Below are 23605 nucleotides of genomic sequence, written 5' to 3'. Positions count from 1 at the left end.
TATCAGTACGGCTCCGAGCTCTCCTGTGCCTGCATCAATGACGATATTGGTTTCCTTCCTATTTCAAGGTGGTGTCTGCTGAAAGTGCTTCTTTGGTCGCTTGGAATGCTTTCTCCTGGGCCTCACCCCAGTGCCATGCCACGCCCGATTTCAGCAGCTCCCTTAGTGGTTGTGTCAATGTGGTGAGATCCGGCATGAATCTGCCACAGTAGTTCACCATTCCTTGGAAGCTGCGGATCTCTATCACAGTGGTGGGGTAAGTGACTCCTTTCATTGCATGAACCTTCCCTGGGTATGAGGCAATCTCTTTAGGTGAAAACATGTGGCTGAAGAAGCTCATTTTCTGAGTAAGGAATTCACATTTACCCTGGTGAAGGATGAGTCCTGAATCTCGTGTTCTCTGGAGTAGTCCTCTGAGACAGCTATTGTGTTCGGCTATTGACGTGGCGTACAGGAGAATGTCATCACTAACATTTATCACCCCAGGGAGATCACTCAGAATCTCTCGGATTGTGTTCTAGATAAATTTGCCGGCACTGGATATGCTAAAGCTCAAACTGTAGTATCGTAGGAACCCCACGTGGGTTGAAAACGTTGTGATGTACCTCGACGTCTTGGCTAGGACCAGTTGGTAATACCCTGACTGGAGATCAACCTTGGAGAACCAGCATGCTCCATTTAATTCTGTCAACAAATCATCCACCATGGGGGTGAGGTGGCACTCATGCTTGATCGCCGCATTGGGTAGCCTCATATCCACACAGATGCAGACTTCTCCGGGTTGTTTTGGTTTTCAGGCTACCACAATTGGGGAACCCCACGGCGTGGGTCCAGACACCTCAATGATACCATCCACTTCTAGTTTTTCTAGTTCACGTTCTACTTGTGGTCTGAGGTGAAACACAATTCTCCGGTGTCTCAGAGCAACTGGTTTGACCATTTGGTCTATGTGCAGTGTCACGTCCCTCCCTTTCAAGCATCCTAATCCTTGGAACACTTCAGGGAATTCTTCTACAATGTGGGGCGCACCTTCCTGATGTAACCCAAAAGCCAAGGTTACAATCGTGAGGGCTTCCACTGTCTTGCATCCTAGCAGCATTCCTTTGCCTTCTTCGGTGATGTAGACCACTAAGTTGCACGTCTTCTTTCTGTGAGATATGTGAGAGTGGAACTTTCCTTGGATGGCCAGTGGTCAGCGGTCTCCTTAAGTGAAAACTCTGATTCGCATGTCCAGTAGTCTTGGAGGAGATCGTAGTTGTTTGTACATCTCTCAGGATAATAAGTTGATCGATGCTCCTTTGTCCACCGTGGCTAATACTTGTTGGGTGTTGATGTGCACCTGACATTGGGGAAGGCAGTGTTGTGTTGGCGTCTCTGTCCAGATGGTGAATACAGCATGGACTGTGTGCTCAGCTTCTTCCTCGCCATCGTCCATGTTGCTGTGGAAGTCGCCTAGTGTGTTGACATTCAGAGTAGCGACATCTCGTTTGCAAGAACGACACACCTTTGCAAAGTGATTGTTCTTTCCACAGGCCACACATCTTTTCCCTCAAACCGGGCAAACAGTAGAGTGGTGGCGCAATATCCACACATCGTTAGGTTGGCCTCTTGCCTGGGCATTTCTTTCGGGGGCTCGCGGACATAACTGCATTGACAGGTTATGTCTTTATGGGTTTGCTCAAGGCTGCTTCCATGTGAGAGGTGTGAGCTCTAGATAACTTTTTGTTTCTTCCCAGCGTGAGTATGTCTGCTAGTCGTTTTCCCTGTTCTTCTAGGATGCGCTCTCTGAGTTTAGCGGACACACATCCCAGGATTATTTGGCCCCGAATTTCATCTCCTTCATCAGCGAACACTCATGTGCTGGCTAATTCCTTGAGTCTTGTATAAAAGACGCCCAAGGATCCAGTTTCTTGTTGTCTGGCTTGTCGAAATGTAAACAGTCCGTTGTCCTTTTTAACCATTGGTGCAAAGTATCCATTCAGTGCTGTCACAAGGGTTTCATGTGTTTTGGGGGCTGTCTCTAGTAGTGTTTTGGATATGCAATGCAACTCCTTTCATCCTAAGTGAAGGATCATGGCACGTTTTGTCTTGTCTGCTATTTCCAAGGCGTCAAAGTAGAGGGTTAGACGTTCTACCCAGTCCCTCCATCTTGAAGCCTACGTGGACGGGGCACCGTACATGATGAAAGGCTCTATCGGGGGAATGTTGGTCATCTTCTCTGGTTGTTGCAGCTATCCGGGTCGCGGCGTGTGGTTGAGGCGAATGTGCATGCACATGTACACCGTCCTTAGTCACCAAGGCATCAGGAGGTTTAGAGTCTTGGAGCCAGGGGTCGGTGCGTGACACGCGGTTATTGAATTTATAGTGAGTTTGTCTAGATGTTAGGATCGGGCTCCTTTCCTCATGTGCCAACAACCCATTTTATTCCCTTTTTACCTACCAACTCTGGCCAGGGTGACAGGGGGAGTCACGGAACACCCCATTAGAAAGCAACAGTTAGATCAGCCCCCCCCCGGGACGAGCACTTGTTGTGTCACAAGTGCGCCTTCCCTATTACAATAACAACATCACAACCACCTAGCGGGCGTCAGATGCAGCACACAGAGCCTGCACTCCAGAGGCAATGTAATTCATAATGGACTCTTCTCAGCAACTGTGACTGCTGCTCCTCTGGTTGTTTTTTGCGGCGCACTGGGTGCTGTGGCACACAGTTTGGGAACCACTGTCTTTAGGGCATAATTTAATCGGGTCTGTCCATCAAATGCGAATTTCAAAACCTCTATGCCTGCACCTGCTTAGATTATGGTGAGCAATATGTAGCCACTGAAGCGAATAGCTACCTTATCTTGACATCTACTCTTCAGAAGTAGCTTTCATTAGTTTATCAGTTTTCCGAATGAGCTTTAATAGTTGTATTTGTTCATCTTCACTTGTGTTGCAGGGGCGGGTTCTAGAGATACCATGCTTTGATAGGTTGGCTGGAATATCCAAGAACTGATATAGTTTAAGAATAAGAAATCATATGCAAAAGTAATACACTGGAGATTCGCATTCAGGGAATTCCTAATAACGCACAAACATACATGCACCAGGATCAACACATGCAACTTTCACAGAGGCCAGGGATAAATGCATATCTACATAAGTGAATACATGGATGGATGCATGAGTGAGGAGATGGATTGACTGATGGGTGCAGAAAGCAGGAAGTGGATAAGCAGAGGCATAGTTGGAATCTGTAGATACGTGTACTGAAGTTTGTGTAAATGGATTAATTGGTATAGGGGTTATTGTTTTATCCTGGTGCATGGATTAATGCATGGGCATCGGTGAATTTTTGAATGAATAGCTAATTAGTATGAATGAGGGGTGTAGCTTAGATACTGAAATTTGGGGGATGTGACTCTCGAATTTCCCAACTTAAAAAGCATTGGGCCACAGGGTGAAAATATGAGGTGACCAAGGTTTGGGATGGACGGATTACATGAGAAGTGGGATCAGTACTGATTTGCATTATGTGGGCCTGTAAGACTGCTTTAAAATTTGCTGGTGCAGCTACTCTATTGCAACAGCGATGAAGTACCCTGTACGCCAAACTCAAGGTCCACCGACCAGATTTTGAGTTGGGCGGACCTCAGTTTTTAGGCCAGTGGAGTAAAATGTACTCTGTCCATGCAAAACTTCGTTCAACGTCCCGCCTGAGTTATTACCATCAGAAGTCAGCCATCTGACCATCTATCCTAGATAGAATTATAGGTCAGATGGCTTTATTTTTACTGTCTGTCACCGCCATATATAACCTGGCAGTAAAAAAAGAAGAAAAATTACCCATACACCAATGGAGGAAGCTGATGTGGTGTAATTAATATTTTTAATTTTCAATAACAAGCTCCTGCTTTGGCAGTTTGTTTACTTTAGAAAAGTATGATGGCCAGCCTTCATGTTTGATGTAGGCATCCAATAAACTTTTTTCTAAATTGATAAGAACTGCGATGGCAACAATTCCTGAGGTATCCATAGGGCTGGCAAACATCTCTAAATTTGGTGGGTGAAGTATATAAAGTGCCACCTTGTTCTGTTTGGAGAGGCACAGTGGGTGAAAAACAGTGGTTTGGAATACTATCCAGATAGATTTGCAGTGGTTAGACTATTTGTAAGCATTCGTCTTATCATCATTTGAGTGTTTGATTGTCAGTAGTATATCTGGAGACCGGAGAGCTTTCCAGACTACTGCTGCCAATGTTTTTGAATCCTTAAAAGTAGTATATTTGCATCCATTTAAAGAGTACTTTTATGGGTGCAGATTTACTACTTTATTGGTAGATCAGTCTCTAAGGGGCATTTTTGCAAAGAAGTAATGCAGTACAACACAGCAAGGTGTGCTGCATTGCATCACCTGTAGAGTGCAAAACTGACCTATTTTAAAAGAAATGGCGCAGTTCTCTCTCCACGCTCTGGCACACTTTGGGCTGCACTATATGCCATTTACATGATCTCCCCATGTCCCCAGCTCCTTCAAAGAGTACGTATACATTGTATATTTTCAGAAGATGAAAGTGTAAAGACAGACTGCAAAGGCGTCACACCACTGAATGCCAGATCCATACCGCCCAGCCTGTTTTCAGGATTAAACTTTCTGTCGGGCATACAGGTTCACATTCAGCCACAGGAACCGCTGCATTTCAAATACATGCATACACAACTGGGAGGATACATCAGGAAGGCAGCAGGATACACGTGTGGGTGGGTGGACCAGTGCATCTATAGGTGTGTGGAGCCAGGTGCTCTGCTGAAGGACTTTTATAGAGGATGTTAAATTTTTTTTAAGTTAAGGCGTCACTTGAAAATAATTTATCTATGAACTCAATGGAAAAGTCTTTTTTCGTAGTCCAGTAAGTTACAGACTAATGTTTTTTTCATTAGTTCATAGATGACATTATGAGACAGATAACATCCCATCGGGTTCAAGACTGTGTGTTAAGTACTACGCCCTAGAATTATTCAACTGGGATTTGAAAGCCCTGCCACACTTTGAACCATTTATGTCTCACTGCCACTTTGTGGTAAATATTGAGAGCCTCATCTACTAGGAATTGACTCAGCATGGCACTCCAAGCCAGTTTGCTGTGCCACGCTGTCATTTCGAAAGTGCAGGGATGCGTTGTATTTACAGAAATACGATGCATCCCTGTACTTTCCTCTGCACTGGCGCACAAAATGCTGCTTAGCACCAATGCACTTGTGCCATAGTGCAAGTGTGCCTGCGTTTCAAGGATAATTGTTTATGTGCAGGAAATGACACCTTCCGGCACATAAACAATCATTAATGGCATTTCTTTCTTTCTATGGGTGCTGTATAATGCAGCACCTATAGAAAGGGGAATAAATAGGTCGAAATAATGTTATTTCTCCCTGTTATGCCACTTTAACGCCATCCCTGAGGTGGCATAGGAATCTGATGCATTTCCAGAATTGTAAATCTGGTAATGGGGCAGATTCTGTCAGGTTCCATGGGCGTTGCGTGGGAACAACCACAGCAACACCCATGGAATGCATCTTTCGTGTAGAGTAATGCGTGAAAGGGGGCCATATTTACAAGGCCCTGAAAAGGCATGGAAATGACACTCTAGTGGTGTGGTGTGCCACTATGGCCTTGTAAATTAGGCCCGGAGTGTTACTGCTATTCTGAGCATACCATTTTTGTTTAGTGATTTAAACCTACGTCTCTAACGAAACCAACCGCAATGTTTTCCATGTGCTGCCTACAGCATCTACGAATGCAGCCTGAGGACATGCCCCTTTTTACGTGTGTACCAGCTGGAGAGGCCCACATTTTCCATGGCCTTCTTTATAAAAAATATTTGTATTGTTTTTTAACATGTGGCAGTGTATACACAAATTGCAAAGTGAATGAAGCATAGAGTACACCCCATCACATAAATCACAAGAACCCTTTGGGCTAGCAAAGATAAATATAACTATGGAAATAGTTTCAGCATGTCCTCAGATTTTCCTATGTTTACATGAACAACCCTGAACACAGTAGATTGGTTTCTTCATTTGTGAAAACATATCATGTCACTCAAACAATCTTTCATTGGTCAAGCAGCTTCAGATCACCAGTACTTAGATATATGAGCCTTATACATAAGTGGCCTGCACCGCTGGTGCGTCATTTTTGTGACACACTGGCGACCCAGGCTGCAGGGCCATATTTACAAGGCTAGTGGCTTTGCGTGGCTTTTCATGGCCTTGTAGATATGGTGTAAGGCAATGCAGTGCAAGTCGTTGTGTTGCATTATTTTGCATCAGGGAGGCGTTCCATGGGTCTTGCAAAGCTGGGAATGTGTCAAAAGCCTCCGCATCCCTCGGGGGAACAAGGGTGGCACAGCAGGGAAAAATAACATTATTTCTCCCTGTTTCTTCCTTTTTCTATGTGTGCTGCATTTTCTAGCACACATAGAAAGATGAAAATGCATCTCAGGATTGTTTTTGTGGAGGAAGGTGTGCCTTCCTGCACAAAAACAATCACCCCTGCAACGCATCCACCCTTACACCATGATGCAAGGGTGCCTGCGTTGGTGCATGGCAGCAATTTGTGTGCCAGGACTGGGGACAAGGACAGAAATGTGCTGTATCTTGATGATACAGCACATTCCTGCCCTTTTGTTTTGATGCAGGGCAGCACTGCAAGCATTCTTGTGGGCCTGCACCAAAATTGTGTAAATGAGGACCTATTTATTTTGGCTAGAAGGAAGCTCTTCATCTCTGTGTGCCTCCCATGTGCTCCACTATCCTTAGTGTCAGTTTAGGTAACAGATCTATAATTTGTCTCAACAGGATGGACAGGGTTTGGTTTATAGCACACCAGTAGTCTAGAATTTTATGACAACCTCACACCATGTGGAAAGAATCTCCTCTCTCTGAATAGTACCTACTTCACTCAGGGGAGTGGGGTCTTATAAGTTTTCAAGAGTCGGTCACGGATGTAGTGGACTCTAGGTAATGAGCTATGTTGGACGAGATTGCCAATTCTCAAAGGACTAGCCGAGTGCCTCTTCCGTTAAAGGACTCAAGTTCTCCTCCCAGCATGATCTCAACCCAGTGAACAGATCTGAAGAGTTGGAAACTAGGAAACAGTAAAGTCATGAAATACCTCCTCTGTCTAGACATTCAGTTAGTGTCTTCACCTCTAGAGAACTGTAGCTAGCAATTGGGACTGTCTCTGCTCTGTAAGCTTTGAGATCATGCCTTAATTGCAGGAGATGCTCAAAATATTCTTGTACGGTCCCAAACAATTTCATATGATATCCCTCCCAAACATCCCAATATTTGAGATCCTTGTACTATCTGTCTCCCAAATCCCATCACAATGGCTGAGTAGCAGCCACGTCCCATGTTGTAATAACATATTTGTTATCAATCTGCCATTGCATCCTTCTCAATGGAGGTCCTTACTTTAGTTGTCCAAAACAAACTTATTTAAGGGATTGAGGATCACATAGATGGGAAAGCCTTAAACAAGCCCCTGAAGATTCAATTCTCTATACCAGATTAGTTTGAGGTGAAATGCACAGTTATCCCTATTCCAGAAGAGCCAATCTTTCACAGTTATAAAATAGTCCACAAATAATAGAGGCACAGGTCTATCATCCCCAGACCTCTCTCATACATTGATTAGGTACATTTGTCAAACACAATTCATGCTTACGAGTCAAGAGTAATTTCTGCACGCCAGTGTGTACCCTGTCAGAGAACCACTGTGGAATCTCATGTGGCATGTTTTCGAGGAGATAGAGAGTTTTGGGGGGCATAATCATTTTGTACAGTGCTACCCTGCTCAAGGTTGTAGTTGGTAGTTTGTTCCAACCTCCTTGGCCTTTATTCAGCTACTCTATAAAGGGAGACATATTAGGTTCCACATAACATTCCAAATTAAAGGTGATGTGGAAGCTACGGTATTTGATTCTATCAGTTTGAATGCTTAGCTTGGTTTGCCAGCTGGAAACCTCACTCCTCCGCAGATTAGAGGTATGGTACATCTACTCCAATTAGCTTCCAATACAGAGGCCTCCCTATAGAGTACGAGGATTTCCATCAACCTCTGCCCTGTTCATCTTGGGTAACATAGGAAGAAGAGCATCTCCTCTGTGTATAGTGGTAAGCAGTCATTGAAACTTCTTCCCTTTGGCATCATTTCCATTTCCCAGTGTGGAGCAGGAATCAGGCACTAATTGATTAAACTTAATTAGTGCCTGTCCCTGCTCCTGACGTGATTGAGGTACTATTTGTTATTTTTATTAACTTTTAGTGCCCCGCAAACAGGAGGCTTGTGACTAGCAAAAACGTGCACAGCAGAACAAACTAAATTGCAAAGTCTTATTTTTTAAAGCTAATTTTTTTTTTTTTTTGCCAAGTCCTCTTTTCTCAGTTTCCATGCATGTTTTATTTTGTTTTTGCTCGTGGGTGCTGTCGTCAAAAGATGACAATTAACTTGTTCTAAATATGCAAGGCCTATTGGATTGCAAATGCTTGTTTTCAATGTGGTAGTTAGTAGTCACCTCTGGAACACAGGGATCACTACTCTCATTAGTTACAGTTAAGCACAGGTCAGGCGGTGAGTAGGCTCTTCTTAATTTTCCAAGTGGCACTAGAAATTTATAGGTCTACACATCCTGCTCCAATAGCTAGATTCAAAGGTGCAATGTCATATTAGTTAACTGAAGTCTATTTTGGTTTAATAAAATAAACCATTTGAACTTCACATTATGTTCACAACCCTCATAAATACGAATGAAAAAGCAGAGGTCCATGGGCACAGTGAATCATTTGTCAATCACAAATAGTTATGGACTGCAAGCTATGTAGGGACATATTCATGAGCCCCTGTCACCTCTGTTGCATCACCTTTTGTGATGCAATGGCGGTGCAAATCTTGCAACCATATCTGTGAGACCACACAAAGCCACTTTGTGTGGCTTGGAATGACCGTATACATATGAAGTAAGGCAAGGCAGCATAAATCGCTGCATTGTCTTACTCTGCGCAAAGGAAGCGATCCATGGGCATTGCAGTGGGTGTTGCCACACAGCACCAATGAATTTTGACACAACCCCAGATTTGCCAACCATGATAAACCCGAGGATCCTACGCCTATCCAGATGAGGTGCAATGAGGAGCAATTTCTGCAGCACACATAGAAAGAGGAAACAGCCTCCCAGGATTCTTTTTTGTGCAGGAGAATGCCCCTTACGGTGCATTCCTGTCCTTTCCATTTGACATAGGGCAGCGCAGCAAGGTGACTTGTTTTGCTGTCCTGCACCAAAAGTTCATAACTTTTGCCTGTAGTGTCTATTTTCAAAACATTTTCAACAACTAGGTTATGCTCAAGTGCAAATTAGTACAGTCTGCACTGGCGCAACCGCTTCGGGAAATGTTACTTTCTTTTCCTGTTAACAGACTGTACTGCCCTAGCCATTCCTTCCAGAGAAGACTCCACCTCCCAAATCTCGTGTAAGTGGGACCAGAGGATTCACTCTCAATAAGGAAAGGAGTCAAACGTCTGTTAGGATCACAAAGACAATAGGCATGTTTCACAAACTTTCTCAGGGAGAAGGTGTGAGATACTCATTACCTACCCCAATGTTTCCAGAAGGAAGTCACACAGGCTCTTAGAAGAAGTCTTCATGAATTAAGCCCAATACACTTGTAAAGGAGAAGTGCACTTTATTTCACTTAACATAATTTTTTTTCATTTTTGGAAACATTGATACACGGCACATCAATCATTACATTAATTTAATCTGAGGGATTTCAATACAAAATAATGCACAGGTGATGGGCATGGTCCTTAACTGCACCAAGGACAGCCACACACACAGCAGCAAATAAAATAACCTAATGAATTTGACAACACTCAGATGACGCAAAACTCAGGAATTGAGCTTGAGATGGCATACATTCATTTTCCAGGAATTTGTCTTACATTGCACAACAACCCTGACTGACCTCAATGACTTTCTAATCAATATGTACCGTTTTAATCTGTATTTCCCCCCCCAACAGCCACTCTCAGGCATCTTTATACCTATACCACATCTCTATAGGATGGTGTGTAGGTTGTATCCAGTGTATATTTATCCTGTGCTTGGTTAAAAATATCACCAATAGCACCAATGACATGATTTTATATTGTATTTTACTTTTGGGGTTTGGGATTTAAGACAAGTATGCAGTGTCTTAAAGAGCATTCAACCCTCAATGATATTGTAGTCAGGAGACCTCTCACACCAATTGTCACTGACACCCGCACGCAACATCATGTGAAGAAATTCTGCAGCAGCATGTGTACATTGTGGGCAGCCTCGCAGTGTGTTGCATAAATGTTTCCAACGATGTGTAAGGTTAAGTAATCACAGTGAAGGCGGAAACTAGCATTGCTTGAAATTCACTTGTGATATCCCAGCACCCTGTCCACGTCCAGGAGCCCCTAGCACCATTAGAATGCCACATTAGCGTCATTCTGTTACGCTAATGTGGCGTTAGGAGGCCAAAACCGCTGCACCATATTTACAAAGTGGCACACTGCATGCATTGCGCCACTTTGTAACCCTTTATGCTACATTATGCTTGCACAAGGCATAATGTATGCAAAGGAGGCATTCCCCCGTTAGGGGGAGGGCGAAAAAATGGCGCAAAGAAATCTAAGAGATTTCTTTGCACTGTTTGTTCAGCACTTTTAACACCTGCTCAGAGCAGGCATTAAAAGAAGGCTTCCATTGGCTACAATGGGCCTCTGGGTGCTTTGCAGGATAAGTGTCATAATTTTGGACGCTAATCCTGCAAAGCACCAGACTGGCATAAAAACTTCTGCTGCTAGTCCCCTAACTACCACCATGGTGCAGCATATTTTAAATACAGCGCACACATGGTGGCATTAGGGGGGCACTTAGAGGCGCAAGAAAAGTGGCGCTGCACTGTGTGCAGCGCTACTTTTCTTAAATATTCCTCCAGGTCTGTAATCGAGTCACTGATGTCGTGTTCACATTGAGAAGGTATTGCCAGAGGATCATGTACCCCATCTCGTAACAATGCTTTATAAAGCACAGACAAATGTCTGGTTCCATTTTGAAACCCCACAATGGCTTTCGTTGCATGTCAATATGGGGGGTCGTACCAGAAAGCCAGACCAATATTTATGTGCAGCCATAGTCAATTTGGCAAATGTCAAGAATTGACCCGGCTGATGTGAAATTTGTTCCTGGCTTCTTCAAACATGATTAACAAGTCCCTCTTGTAAAGGTCCCCCATCTCCTGACATCCACTGTCTATCCATCCGGCTGTCTCCGCAATCCTATTCAGGCTACGGAACCCCAAGTGAATCCCTATTTCCATCTCACACCTAAAAGGATTGCCCCTCACTACATATTTAGTAAAACACACCCAGGCTTGAGACATCAGCACTATTAAGTATGACATCGTCCTGGATTCATGTCTGAAGGTCAGACACACAGGGGCAGATTTATGTAGAGTGGCACTGCACCGATCGATGTGGAATACACATACACAAAATTCTATAGGCAAATCATATGTGGCTCCGAAAGGTATACTGAGGACTGTGCGTATAAACAGTCATCCGTTGTCCCATTTTATTGATAACAAAGTCCATGCAAAAGCTGGAAGCCAGCTCTCGTATGGAGCAGAGCCATGGGGGATGGAGAAGTCCTCTGTGAGGGAACGTTTTGTAAATCGCTACTCAAATTGCTATTAAGCTTTCAGACTGTGGCATTAGAATCAGACATTCGCTACTCCTCCATTGAGCCCAGCTGCCCGATGTCCCCTATTATGTTTGGGCTAACAATACTGTGATCACAAGGTTCAAAACTGGTCAATCAGTCGTGGAAAGAACATTTTTCAATGCACAAAAATTCAGCAAATGCAATTGAATGGGAAAAGTAAGGTAAGAGATCGGCTTGCGTTTGACATCGGATATGAATTTTCTGTCACAGAAAATGATAAATGCCATTGTTAATAAGCAATATTTAGCATAACCCTAAACCAAAAAATAGACATGTTAGGAAATCTACACCTCAGGAGCAATGCAGGCTGGTTTGATCCAAAACCAAAATGTCCAACAATACCTTGTCCTGCTGACAAACCAAAGAGAAAGAAGTCTGTTTGCATTGGCGGGAGCGGTTGCCTGGGCCTAAATGCCACCAAGAACACAAGAAGCCTCTCGGATTCTGACAAATGCCTGTGTGGCGAGAGAGAAAGGACCTGGAAAACTTTATGCTGTCCTGTAAATTATACAATATGGTCACATCCAGTTCCATAGCAAACATCATATGCGAAAATCCAGCGGAGCAAATATTTTATCTGTTAAGTGACCTCGTAGGCCACACAACAAAAGCAACAGTTTTTTTAATTGGGGGGAAAACTGGGAGATCCGCACATTACTACAGGTTGCTTAGTAGCCTATCAGACTATTGGAGTTATTTTTGTAAATATTTTTGAAGCAAACTTTATGGGGTTTCTGCGTGTTAAGTATGCTATGTTTGAATACTTTTAACACATCTGTATTTTATTGTAGGTCATAAATTCTGTTTCATTATACTTTGTACAATTTACAATTTATATTAATTTTATAATGCTTGTGTGAACGGCAGCTATGTTTTTACATTGTGGTCCAAAAGCATCTTAATTAATCAGTCAATCAGCTAGGTAGTTCTCCCACTGTTCAAATTCCACTAACAGGTTGGGATGTCCCGAGTCACCTGCCATGTAGTTTGCAAAAATATATACTGGAAAATCATTTATACTGGTCTTTATTGTTGTCATTGTGAGGAAAGAAGCAATGGGTGACCTTGGCTACATCCCACAGCATGGACCTTCTACTCTTCATAATAGTATTTGTCTTGGAATGGGAATTTTATTCCAACTTTGTCCATTGTGGATCATTTTGCCCGGCTCGTGGCAATCTGTTAAATGTGTCTCTTAACTACAGTCATGTAAATTAAGTTAGAGGAAATTGATAGAAGTTTCATGTTTTTTCTTTCAATCCAGTTGATAACAGGGTCATGATCCTGTAAGACTTCACTGCACTATGTCTGACTCTTACACATTTTTGATGGCAAATGAATGGGATACTAATTAGCACAAGAACAAAAAACTGATAAGTGAGGTCTCACACTCATAGAGAACTTTCCATGCTGCATGAAAACCATCTAAAGTGATGACTCTACTCTGAGGAATCTAGGAAACCACTTCTTGTTTCATCTTTAGTCTTGTTTTTTGCATGCAGGATGCCAAGAAAAGAACACAACAAAATCTGTTGTCCAGAAGACACTGACGAGTATCCGGGAAGAGTTTGCACCATTTCACTCTGCCGTGAGACTACACATCACTGGTTTACGCAATGACTACTGTGAGAATTGATTCTTCAGTATATCTGGAGTAAGGGTTGGGTAGCTCTGGGGGACTTGGGTTTTTAATCTGATGCTGCATGGATAACATACCGGGGTACATTGAGTTCAGAATTTAAATTCCTGAAAGTACGTTATCAGAGTAATTATTTGATTATCATTCAGAAGTCGTCTACTGCTCCTAATAACTCCACAAACAAGTCTAATTATTTGCATGTTTAGTAACTGATTTGTAAAGGTAGTTGGTTGAAGTTGGTTCTTTTAGTTGAGATACTGTTACTGTGTAATAGTAACTGTTGGCTAGAGATGGAACCACATCCTGGGGCCTGTGCTTGCTTCACACGTCTGAGCAGGAAGGAAGGGGGCTACCTCAGCTGCCCCACAGCTCATTTATGAGAACCTGTGAACCGGAAGGATGCCAGGCAGCAATTACTCGACTTGTGCCTCGGACACACAAAGGTCGATTCCTTTGCAATAGTTTATTTTTTTCATAAAATAGCCAACACACTCAAAACATAACTATGAAAGGTTGACAAAATTGCTGGTTTATAGTGGGGCAGTTAGAAACACAATAGACATATATTTTGATTAATAGGTATAGAGTTGACCTTTGTTTATAAAAGGCTAAATCAAAATTATAACACAAACCGACAATAAAATTATAGCTATTCACGTCTTCAATTTAATTGTATAAGTTCAAATAATAAACTAAGTGGATTTATAAAGAACATCTGCTCTAAAGTTGCATGTGGCAATTATTTACAAACGTATCTTTCCCTCAAGCAAGTAAAACACTTGTAAAATCATCAAAGTCGATATTTTTCACTTTGAAATCTAAACACAGATCATCAAACACAAGAAGAAATCACTTTAAATGCATTCTAGTAGTGTCTTTAGGGAATCGCATTTCAAAGCGTGAGAAAATGACACATTTCTGTTCAAGTACCATCTGCTTGCCCTTTCTTCATCTCAAAATGACGATCAAATTACCTAACTGCCAGGCACACATAGAGCCCGTTCACAAAGGCATTTTCGCCTTAAATGTATGTTTTACAGCCAAAAATGCCTTAGTTTACGCCTGCCAGGAGTTTAGAATAAGAATCCTTGTTGGAACAAATGGGGTTACTGCTGCGTTTTTCTCACCAAGAAATGTGGAGCAATCCACAGTAGTAAAACACAGGCAGTGGGAGAGAAGTAGGAAGAGTAAGACTTGATTATCCTTGTAAGTTTGTGAACACCCACAATGGCTCACCCCAAGATTTGATCGAGAGCGTTCCTAATAACAAAACATTTTTCTGCAGAGACAAAAAGGAAACTATGTTTTTGCAGACTCCATTTCCTCTGTGTTTAATTGTCTGCTATGCACATTTACACACAGAGGAATTGTAAGCCCAGGAAATATGTTACAAATACATGCTTAGTAGTGTTGGTAGAAACCTGCGGCTGACGCAGCTTTTTATGCATACTACAGAAAATATTTGTGAATTCCTAAAAGTAGTACATCTGCACCCATTCACAGGATTGCTTTTAGTGGTGTGGGCATAATGTTTTTTTTGTGTGAATTGGGCCCGTATTCTATGCATGTGTATAGGACTTCATTATTTGTTCTCAGGTAGCCCCAGAGTCCATTCCAAATGTATCAACCTAACTATAATATGATCCTTATGCCCTTTGTACTAGGTTCTCTTGCAGTTTTTAATAGCAGAGAAACTGCCCAGTGGGCCTGACTCAGTGCTGAAGCAATCTTGTACAAGGACTAAAAGTCACCACCCAAAAGGTAACTGGATTAACTGGGAACCCATTCAAGGAATACATATGCACCTGGGGACAAAATGCAATCTAACCAGCAGCTGTAGCTTTATGAACCACTTGGGTTCTTGTGCTAATAACGTGACACACTTCATAGGACAAGCTGAGCTCACAAACTGGTCCCAGCCAGTGTTCAGAGTGGTAAATTCAAGAAGCAAATGGATTGGTACCCTTTGGTTGACACCGAAAAGATTTATACGTTTTGGTGACCACAATCTTAATAATGGGTAGTTGCAGTCATAATTTTCAAGCAGCAAGCATGCACGTGTATCCAGGAGTTCAGCTGGACATGTTGGTACCACATCTGGGACAAGATTCAGTTCAGGTGATACTGCATCTTCCAATGTAGATGTCTCCAGAACCATAAGTCATATTACAATTGCTCAATGAGCTTATCCTTCCTGTGCTGCAGATGGTGTATGTACCTCCAGGCTGCTGCAGCACCTTTCCTTTGAGGGCAGAACAGTCATACCTCATCCAGGCAGGAGCCTCCTGTAGAGACTTTCTTGAATCCTGAGCCCACTCCACAAGAATGTAGGGAGGTAAGGTGTTGATTGATTCCTCCATGACAAGAGTATTACCAGAAGCCTCTCCCACAACATTGTTCACCACACGTTCCAAGTTCCAGCACTGTCTATTTGACAATTTCAAATCATTCTTTGATACTTTACTCCATTCTTCTTCTCCGTGCTTCAACTCATATTTTGTCACCCTACAGAGAATCTTGACGCACACTACATCACCTTCCTTACCCTTACTTCAATGTTGTACTCTTAACACAGTTCAAGACATCATACATCCTCTTCCTTTTCTTATGTGCTTTCTTTGCTCTTGATTCCACCAAACCTTTTCCGCATCACCTGCACACTTGACTCCCACATAATTCATGCACATGCACATCCTGGGCATCAGACATTCAGAATGCTCTGAAGTGAGCCACACCCGAGGTCATATGTGGGTTTTTCCTGTAAGACCATAGTATAGATTTAACAACATTCATCAACACCATTCCACTTGCTACAGAGCATCTCACACACTAAACAAGATATACCTTTTGCCTTTTGTACCATCCTAGTGCCTGTAGATGGTACAGGCTACATTTCTATGCTTCACATCAACATCACCATTATCGGACCACATTTTCCTGGGACTGCCTTCCATAGAAAATATGTCAGGCAGAAACTCAGTCAAACTTCTAATATGAGGCTGCCTTAAACAAACACGTCTAACCACCTGGATAAGAAATTCACCAATACAATATCATATATCTGTGAGACAGGTAGCACATGGAAAAGGCATAGAGAACCAATTCCAGGTCTCTCCTAGACCCATCAAGGAATCCCCGCCTCCAACTTTGGTCACACCCTGGTTGTCAAACCCTTATTAGATTGTTTGCATGCCACACATTTCCGACTTTCTGTTCAGCATCCCAATCCATTTCCAGGCCACCAATACATTCATACAGCCTTTTTTTGAGTGGCATACGTAGATCACCTTCATGTCTAATATCCAACAACCTTAACCTGACTACTGACAGGGTTTTCATCTTGTCACCACTCAACAGATACCCTCCTTTAATGGAAATTTCCACTTCCAACTTCTTATACTCTTGCAACTCTAGACGCATAGCCTCTTCTCTGGGCCAACCTTTCTTGACCCAGTCCTTGATCTTTCCACATTCCACATCGGTTTTTATGCATGTCGTCCAGTCCTGTTCCACCGCACACTTTTTGTTCTTCCACATGACACTTATCTCTAAAACATTCTTTAGCCTTCAAGTCATCCACACCAGCATCATCCAGCTCATTCAAAATCAGCCTCAAAAGCAACCTGCTTTCTTCTTCCTAGCCCCAGAAACATATTCAACCACAAATTGGTATGCCAAAGATTTGCAGCTAAGCCTGACCAAATGTGCAGTGGCTCTGCTCGAACCTACATTGGTGCCATCCAGCAATGGAACAGAAGGCCATCTGAATGGTACACTGTATTCCCCAAACAAACATACTGAACTTATGGATTCTTCACAAGTATTTCTCTTTCAGCAACAGAATACACCCTTCGTCACCCATGAGAGTGCATAAAGCAAAAGACTATGGTGCAGTCTCTTCTTGAAATCTTCTGAGACAGAATGGAGAGTCAGTATATTTTTGCGCAGTGAAGATGTTCAAACATTTCCTGACCCTCCATGCCTAGTGAATCTTCCAGTATATATATCTTTTCATAATAAGTTTAAATGTCAACCACTCTATGGTGCCTAAACATGTATTAAATGCCCATGACAACTTTTCCCACCACATGGGCAGTTCACCTGGTAATTCCAATAAGGTTCTAAAAGGATAGATAGCTTGCATATTTGCAAAAAAGTAACATGTTTTCTAGATACATGCGCACCAGTTAGACTTAAATCAGCAGCACCTGCACAACAGATCATTTAAGTCAGGTACAGCACTGTCACTAGCTCTCAAGACATGCTCAAATGCCTTAAAAATACAAAGACCAAAAAAAGAATAATCCAAATACCTGAGAAGCATTTTGTCAACTACAGTATATTCTTAGCTACATCATAAATTTGTCACTCCTCCTCACAATATCTGCTGTACACCTTATCCAACTGATGCTGCTTTGCTGCTGTTGGTGTCACGTTACCTGACCTGCTTTGCTTGGGCAGGATTTCTCCACTCAGAATATCTATATATCTGTGTGTTGCATAGAGTCCGGAATGCTTGACTTCCATACTTTATTTGGTGTTACACCACATGACCAACACTGCATACATATGTAGCCATGTCTCATATCTTTTTGACTTGTCCATATGTGTGACTGTTAGACCTGACATGCTTGAGGGTGGTCACCCCTAACTTTTTGCCTGCCTCCCTCCACTTTTTGGACGCTGTTTTTGCTGGCTCTTAGACTCTGCACACTTTACCACTGCTGACCAGTGCTAAAGTGCATCTGCTCTCTCCCTTTAAACATGGTAACCTTGGATCATACCTGATTGGACTATTTAATTTAATTATAAGTCCCTAGTAAGGTGCACTATATGTGCCTAGGGCCTGTGGATTAAATGCTACCAGTGGGCCTGCAGCACTGGTTGTGCCACCCACTTAAGTAGCCCCTTTACCTTGTCTCAGGCCTGCCATTGCGGCCTGTGTGTGCAGTTTCACTGTCACTCTGACTTGGCATTTAAAAGTACTTGCCAAGCCTAAACCTCCCCTTTCTCCACATATAAGTCACCTCTAATGTGTGCCCTAGCTAACCCCTAGAGCAGGGTGCTATGTGAGTGAAAGGCAGGACATGTACCTGTGTAGTTTACATGTCCTGGTAGTGCACAACTCCTAAATTTGTTTTTGCACTACTGTGAGACCTGCTCACTTCATAGGCTAACATTGGGGCTACCCTCATACAGTATTGAAGTGGTAGCTGCTGATCTGAAAGGAGTAGGAAGGTCATATTTAGTATGGCCAGAATGGTAATACCAAATCCTGCTGACTGGTGAAGTTGGATTTGATATTACTATTCTAGAAATGCCACTTTTAGAAAGTGAGCATTTCTTTGCACTTAAATCTTTCTGTGCCTGACAATCCACGTCTGGCTGGGCTTGGTTGACAGTTCCTTGTGCATTCACTCAGACACACCCCAAACACAGGGTACTCAGCCTCACTTGCATACATCTGCACTTTGAATGAGTCTTCCTGGGCTGGGAGGGTGGAGGACCTGCTCTCACACAAAGGACTGCCACACCCCCTACTGGGACCCTGGCAGACAGGATTGAGCTGAAAGGGGACCTGGTGCACTTCTTAGCCCCTCTTTGAAGCCTCCCCCACTTCAAAGCCACATTTGGGTATGAAACAGGGCCTCTGCCCTACCTCATCAGACACTTGCTGGAGAAGAAATCTGAACCAGAACCTGCAACCTGCCAAGAAGAACTGCCTGGCTGCCTAAAGGACTCACCTGATTGCTTTCTACAAAGGACTGCTGCCTTTCTGTTGCCCTGCTGCCTTGCTGAACTCTTGTCTGGCTGTAAAAGTGCTCTCCAAGGGCTTGGATAGAGCTTGCCTCCTGTTCCCTGAAGTCTCAGGACCAAAAAGACTTCTCTTTTTCATTTGGACTCTCCGTGCGCCAAAAATGCCGACGCACAGGTTGCTCCACAGCGAGAAAATTGCCGCACACCGACGCTGATCGACGCCTTCGGGGTGACCAGAACTTCAACGCACGGCCCCGCAAGGACAATGCCACCTGACTTCCAGAGGGGAAATCTAGGCGACGCCTGCCGTGACAGCGAAACTTCGACGCACAGCCCCGCGGAACGATGCGCAGCCGGAAAACAAGCATGAGAATCCACGCACAGACCCCGGGACATCTGGTAATCCTGCGATCCACAGTCAGAGACTGTCCGCGCGCCGGAAAACGATGCACGACTTCCCAGCGTGAAAAATAACGACGCAAGTCCGTGTGTGCTGGGGAGAAATCAACGCACACACCATTTTTATACGTATCTCTTCTTCTGTGGCCCTTTGCGGAGATTTTCCACTCCAAACCAGGTACTTTGTGCTTGAAAGAGACTTTGTTTGCTTTTTAAAGACTGAATACACTTTATATCACTTTTCAGTGATATCTCTACAATTTCACATTGCATCTTTATTCGTTTTGACCTGCAATCATCCAGATAAATATTATACATTTTTCTAAACACTGTGTGGTGTATGTTTGTGGTGTTATATGGTGTTATTGTATGATTTACACATTGACTTCTAAGTTAAGCCTGACTGCTCATGCCAAGCTACCAGAGGGTGGGCACAGGATAATTTTGGATTGTGTGTGACTTACCCTGAATAGAGTGAGGGTTCTTGCTTGGACAAAGGGTAACCTGACTGCCAACCAAAAACCCAATTTCTAACAGTGACCTACAGAAGACATCAAACAGTGCTCATGGTCTGCATGCTGCCACTGCAGATGGTGTAGGCCTTGCTGATGTCATGGCAGAGGGGCCCTCCTGGATGTCTTCAGTACCAATGTATCTTCACTTTTTGTTCCTGGGGATCTTTATCCATAGGACCCTGTTTGCTACCATGGTCATATTGTTGGCTGAGACAGACAATCCTGAATATTTTGTCTTTGTAGCAGCTCCCCATCAGCCAAAAGGAGAACCACATTTGGGTAAATAACAGTTGTGTACTGCCACCACAACTCATCGACAATATTAAGTACATTCTCCAACGATGAATTGCGGTAAGTTCTTTATTGGCATCACAATGACAGAAGACCACCAACAGCCCCCAAGATCTCCTTTACCACATCAATAACTATTGCACCTGGAATCTCTGCACTAAATTCTAATGCCCAGAACATATAGCAACATCCTAAGCACTATAACGTAAAACATAACAGGTTCCCCCAAATTCAGTTAAAACAACCCCACTAGCTTTAGGGGCCTAGTGAAGGATGAGCTACACTAAAAGAATCTCCACCCAACCAGTGCAGCCTGCATGTTCCAGTGGGTTTCTCCACTGAAGTTTAGAGGAAGGCGAATGCCATCTCACCACTGGACTGTCTGTTAATAAAACAAAACACAGGCATACTGAGCAAGAAAGACTTACAAGGAACCCTAACATGTTACTTGGCCGACAGATCCAGAAACAGGGCTGGTCAGGCTGTCTGTTAATAAAACAAAAGACAGACATCCTGAGCAAGAAAGACCTACAAGGGAACCATAAGGTGTTACTTGGCCGACAGATCCAGAAACAGGGCTGCTCAAGCAACTATGTTGATTTTTGACAGTTTTCTGCTTCATTGGAGATCTCAGTGCATGGGAGAGGGTATATGGGGAGACCCACAACTCTCCCAGAAAGGCATAAGTGGTTTCTACAGAGTTATTAACTGTGTACGTACTGCATTTACCAAGATGCAAAGGGGCAAACTGTGTTGGGATGAGAGGCAGTATGCTCCCACTTCCCCAACTGTTTGAAAGGCTCCCTTGAGCCAGAACGCTGATGAGCCTTGGGGATGTACCTCTGTGCCTGTGAGTGGTACTGTGACCTGGATGACTTTGGCTGCATTTCCAGCAACCCCACATGATTTTATGTTGCTCTCTACTACTTATGCTCTCTATTGATAAAGGGCTAAACCTAGAAACACGTGTCTAGAAATTCACAGCAATGTCTGCACCAACTTTGGTAAAAAAACTAGAGCCAATTTTGAGGTAAGCGCTAATTGTGTACTGCATTTACCAGGATGCAAAGGGGCCAGCTGTGCTGAGATGGGAGGCAGTGTGCTCCCAACCCCACTTCTGTATGAAAGGCTCTCTTGACCCAGAAAGCTGGTGAACCTTGGAGATGCACTTTGTGCCTATGAGTGGTTCTGTGAGCTGAGAGGAATTTGGCAGCATTATTTGGTAGCATTTCCAGCAACCCAAGATGAATTTTCTTTACTCTCTCCTACTTCTGCTCTATACTGATAAAGGGCTAAACCCAGAAACACATGTCTAGAGATATACAGCAATGTCTGCACCAACTTTGGTGAAAAACTACAGCTAATTTTGAAGTAAACACTAATTGTGTACTGTATTTACCAGGATGCAAAGGGGCGAACTGTGCTTGGAGGTGAGGCAATGTGCTCACAATCCCCCTTCCTATTAACTGTAAGTTGTCATGTTCATCAGGATGAAGGGAAACCTTTTTCTTGTGATGCATTCACTGAGTCCTCACACAGGACACCCTTTACACAGCACATAGACTCCTAAACATGTTAGCACAATCACATAACCCATATTTAGAAGGAACTTAAGGTCAACAATTAGGAAAGACTAAAAGAGTTTTCCTTGAGGTGGTCAGTAGACCTTCTTCCAGGGCTAAACAATAAAATGCAAGCACCTATGAGTTAACAGATTCAGCTGCCACTATCCATCCATCTCCCCATATCCTGATGAAGAACCTGTAGCTGTAAGTGAGAGTATATTTGGTCTATCTCCCCTTTTCACCAGAATCCTGTGCTCATTTGAAAGAGAAAGCCAACACATGGATGACCTCCATGGAGCCTGAAGATGTTGAGGCCAAATTACAAAAATGGTACATAGGAGCTCAGAACAAGAACCATAGGCATGGGGACACAACTTCTGTAATAGTGCAAAAGTGCACCTTTGGGGCTCCCATCTGTGGGCTTCTACTCTGGGCCTGGTGCCAACTCCAATGCAGGTGGTTAAAAGCCTGGGAGTTTGAATAGATGATAAACTATCCATTAGTCACCAGATAAATAAAGTTGCAGCCACATAATTTGATATTCTTAAGTGGCTGAAGAAGATCTTGGCATGTCTACTGGATTCGGCCTAACGGACTGTGCCAGGCGTTAGTGCTATCCATATTAGACTGTGGCAAGTTATTGTATCTCTGCGTGATGAAATCCTTGCTCAAGTGGCTCCAAATTGTTCAAAATGAGGCAACCCGTATGCTTCTTGTACACCTAGGTTTACTTCGACCAGTTTGCTTAACACTTTGAACTGGCTGCCTATTGAGCAGCGAGTCCAACTTAAGACCTTATGCTACCGTCATAAGTGCCTTGCTAACACTGGGCAATTGTATTTAAGATCTTTAGTGTCTTCCATCCTTTTAAATTGCGGTCTGCGTTTAAGCAACTTAGATTTGGCCCTGATTATGAGGAGTGGGAGGATAATGGACGATCCAGCAGGGCGGTAGATCTATTGCGTATCTTTACCCTAAATTATGGAATGACCTGTTGCACTCGCTGCGGTCATATAATTTGCATACTTTATTTCAGAAGAAACTGAAGACTTGTCTGTTCCCATCTACATAATATAGGCCCTCATTCTGACCTTGGCGGGCGGCGGAGGCCGCCCGCCAAAGTCCCGCCGTCAGGTTACCGTTCCGCGGTCGAAAGACCGCGGCGGTAATTCTGACTTTCCCGCTGGGCTGGCGGGCGGTCGCCTTCAGACCGCCAGCCAGCCCAGCGGGAAAGAGGCTTCCACGATGAAGCCGGCTCGGAATCGAGCCGGCGGAGTGGAAGCTGTGCGACGGGTGCAGTTGCACCCGTCGCGTATTTCACTGTCTGCGCAGCAGACAGTGAAATACATGTAGGGGCCCTCTTACGGGGGCCCCTGCAATGCCCATGCCAGTGGCATGGGCACTGCAGGGGCCCCCAGGGGCCCCGAGACCCCCCCTACCGCCATCCGGATCTCAGCGGTCCGACCGCCGGGATCTGGATGGCGGTAGGGGGGGTCGGAATCCCCGCGGCGGTGCAGCAAGCTGCGCCGCCGCGGAGGATTCAATGGGGCCGCGGTACACTGGCGGGACCCCGCCAGTGGTGCCGGTCCGACCGCGGCTTTACCGCCGCGGTCGGAATCCCCATTGGAGCACCGCCGGCCT

The 23605-nt window shown here is 43.9% G+C and overlaps 1 protein-coding gene across 1 annotated transcript in view; it reads left to right on the top strand.

Annotated features, from left to right (window-relative positions):
* The window catches only part of CDC20B (cell division cycle 20B), a 221578-nt gene that overhangs the window by 113212 nt on the left and 84761 nt on the right, over positions 1–23605 (top strand). The window contains exon 6 of the mRNA XM_069222003.1: positions 13301–13423. Coding sequence (XP_069078104.1) covers positions 13301–13423 — 123 coding nt within the window. The remainder of the gene's footprint in view (positions 1–13300; positions 13424–23605) is intronic.

This window comes from Pleurodeles waltl, chromosome 1_1, assembly GCF_031143425.1.
Source record: "Pleurodeles waltl isolate 20211129_DDA chromosome 1_1, aPleWal1.hap1.20221129, whole genome shotgun sequence".
NCBI lineage: Eukaryota > Metazoa > Chordata > Amphibia > Caudata > Salamandridae > Pleurodeles > Pleurodeles waltl.
This window is presented reverse-complemented; position numbering and strand designations above follow the sequence as displayed.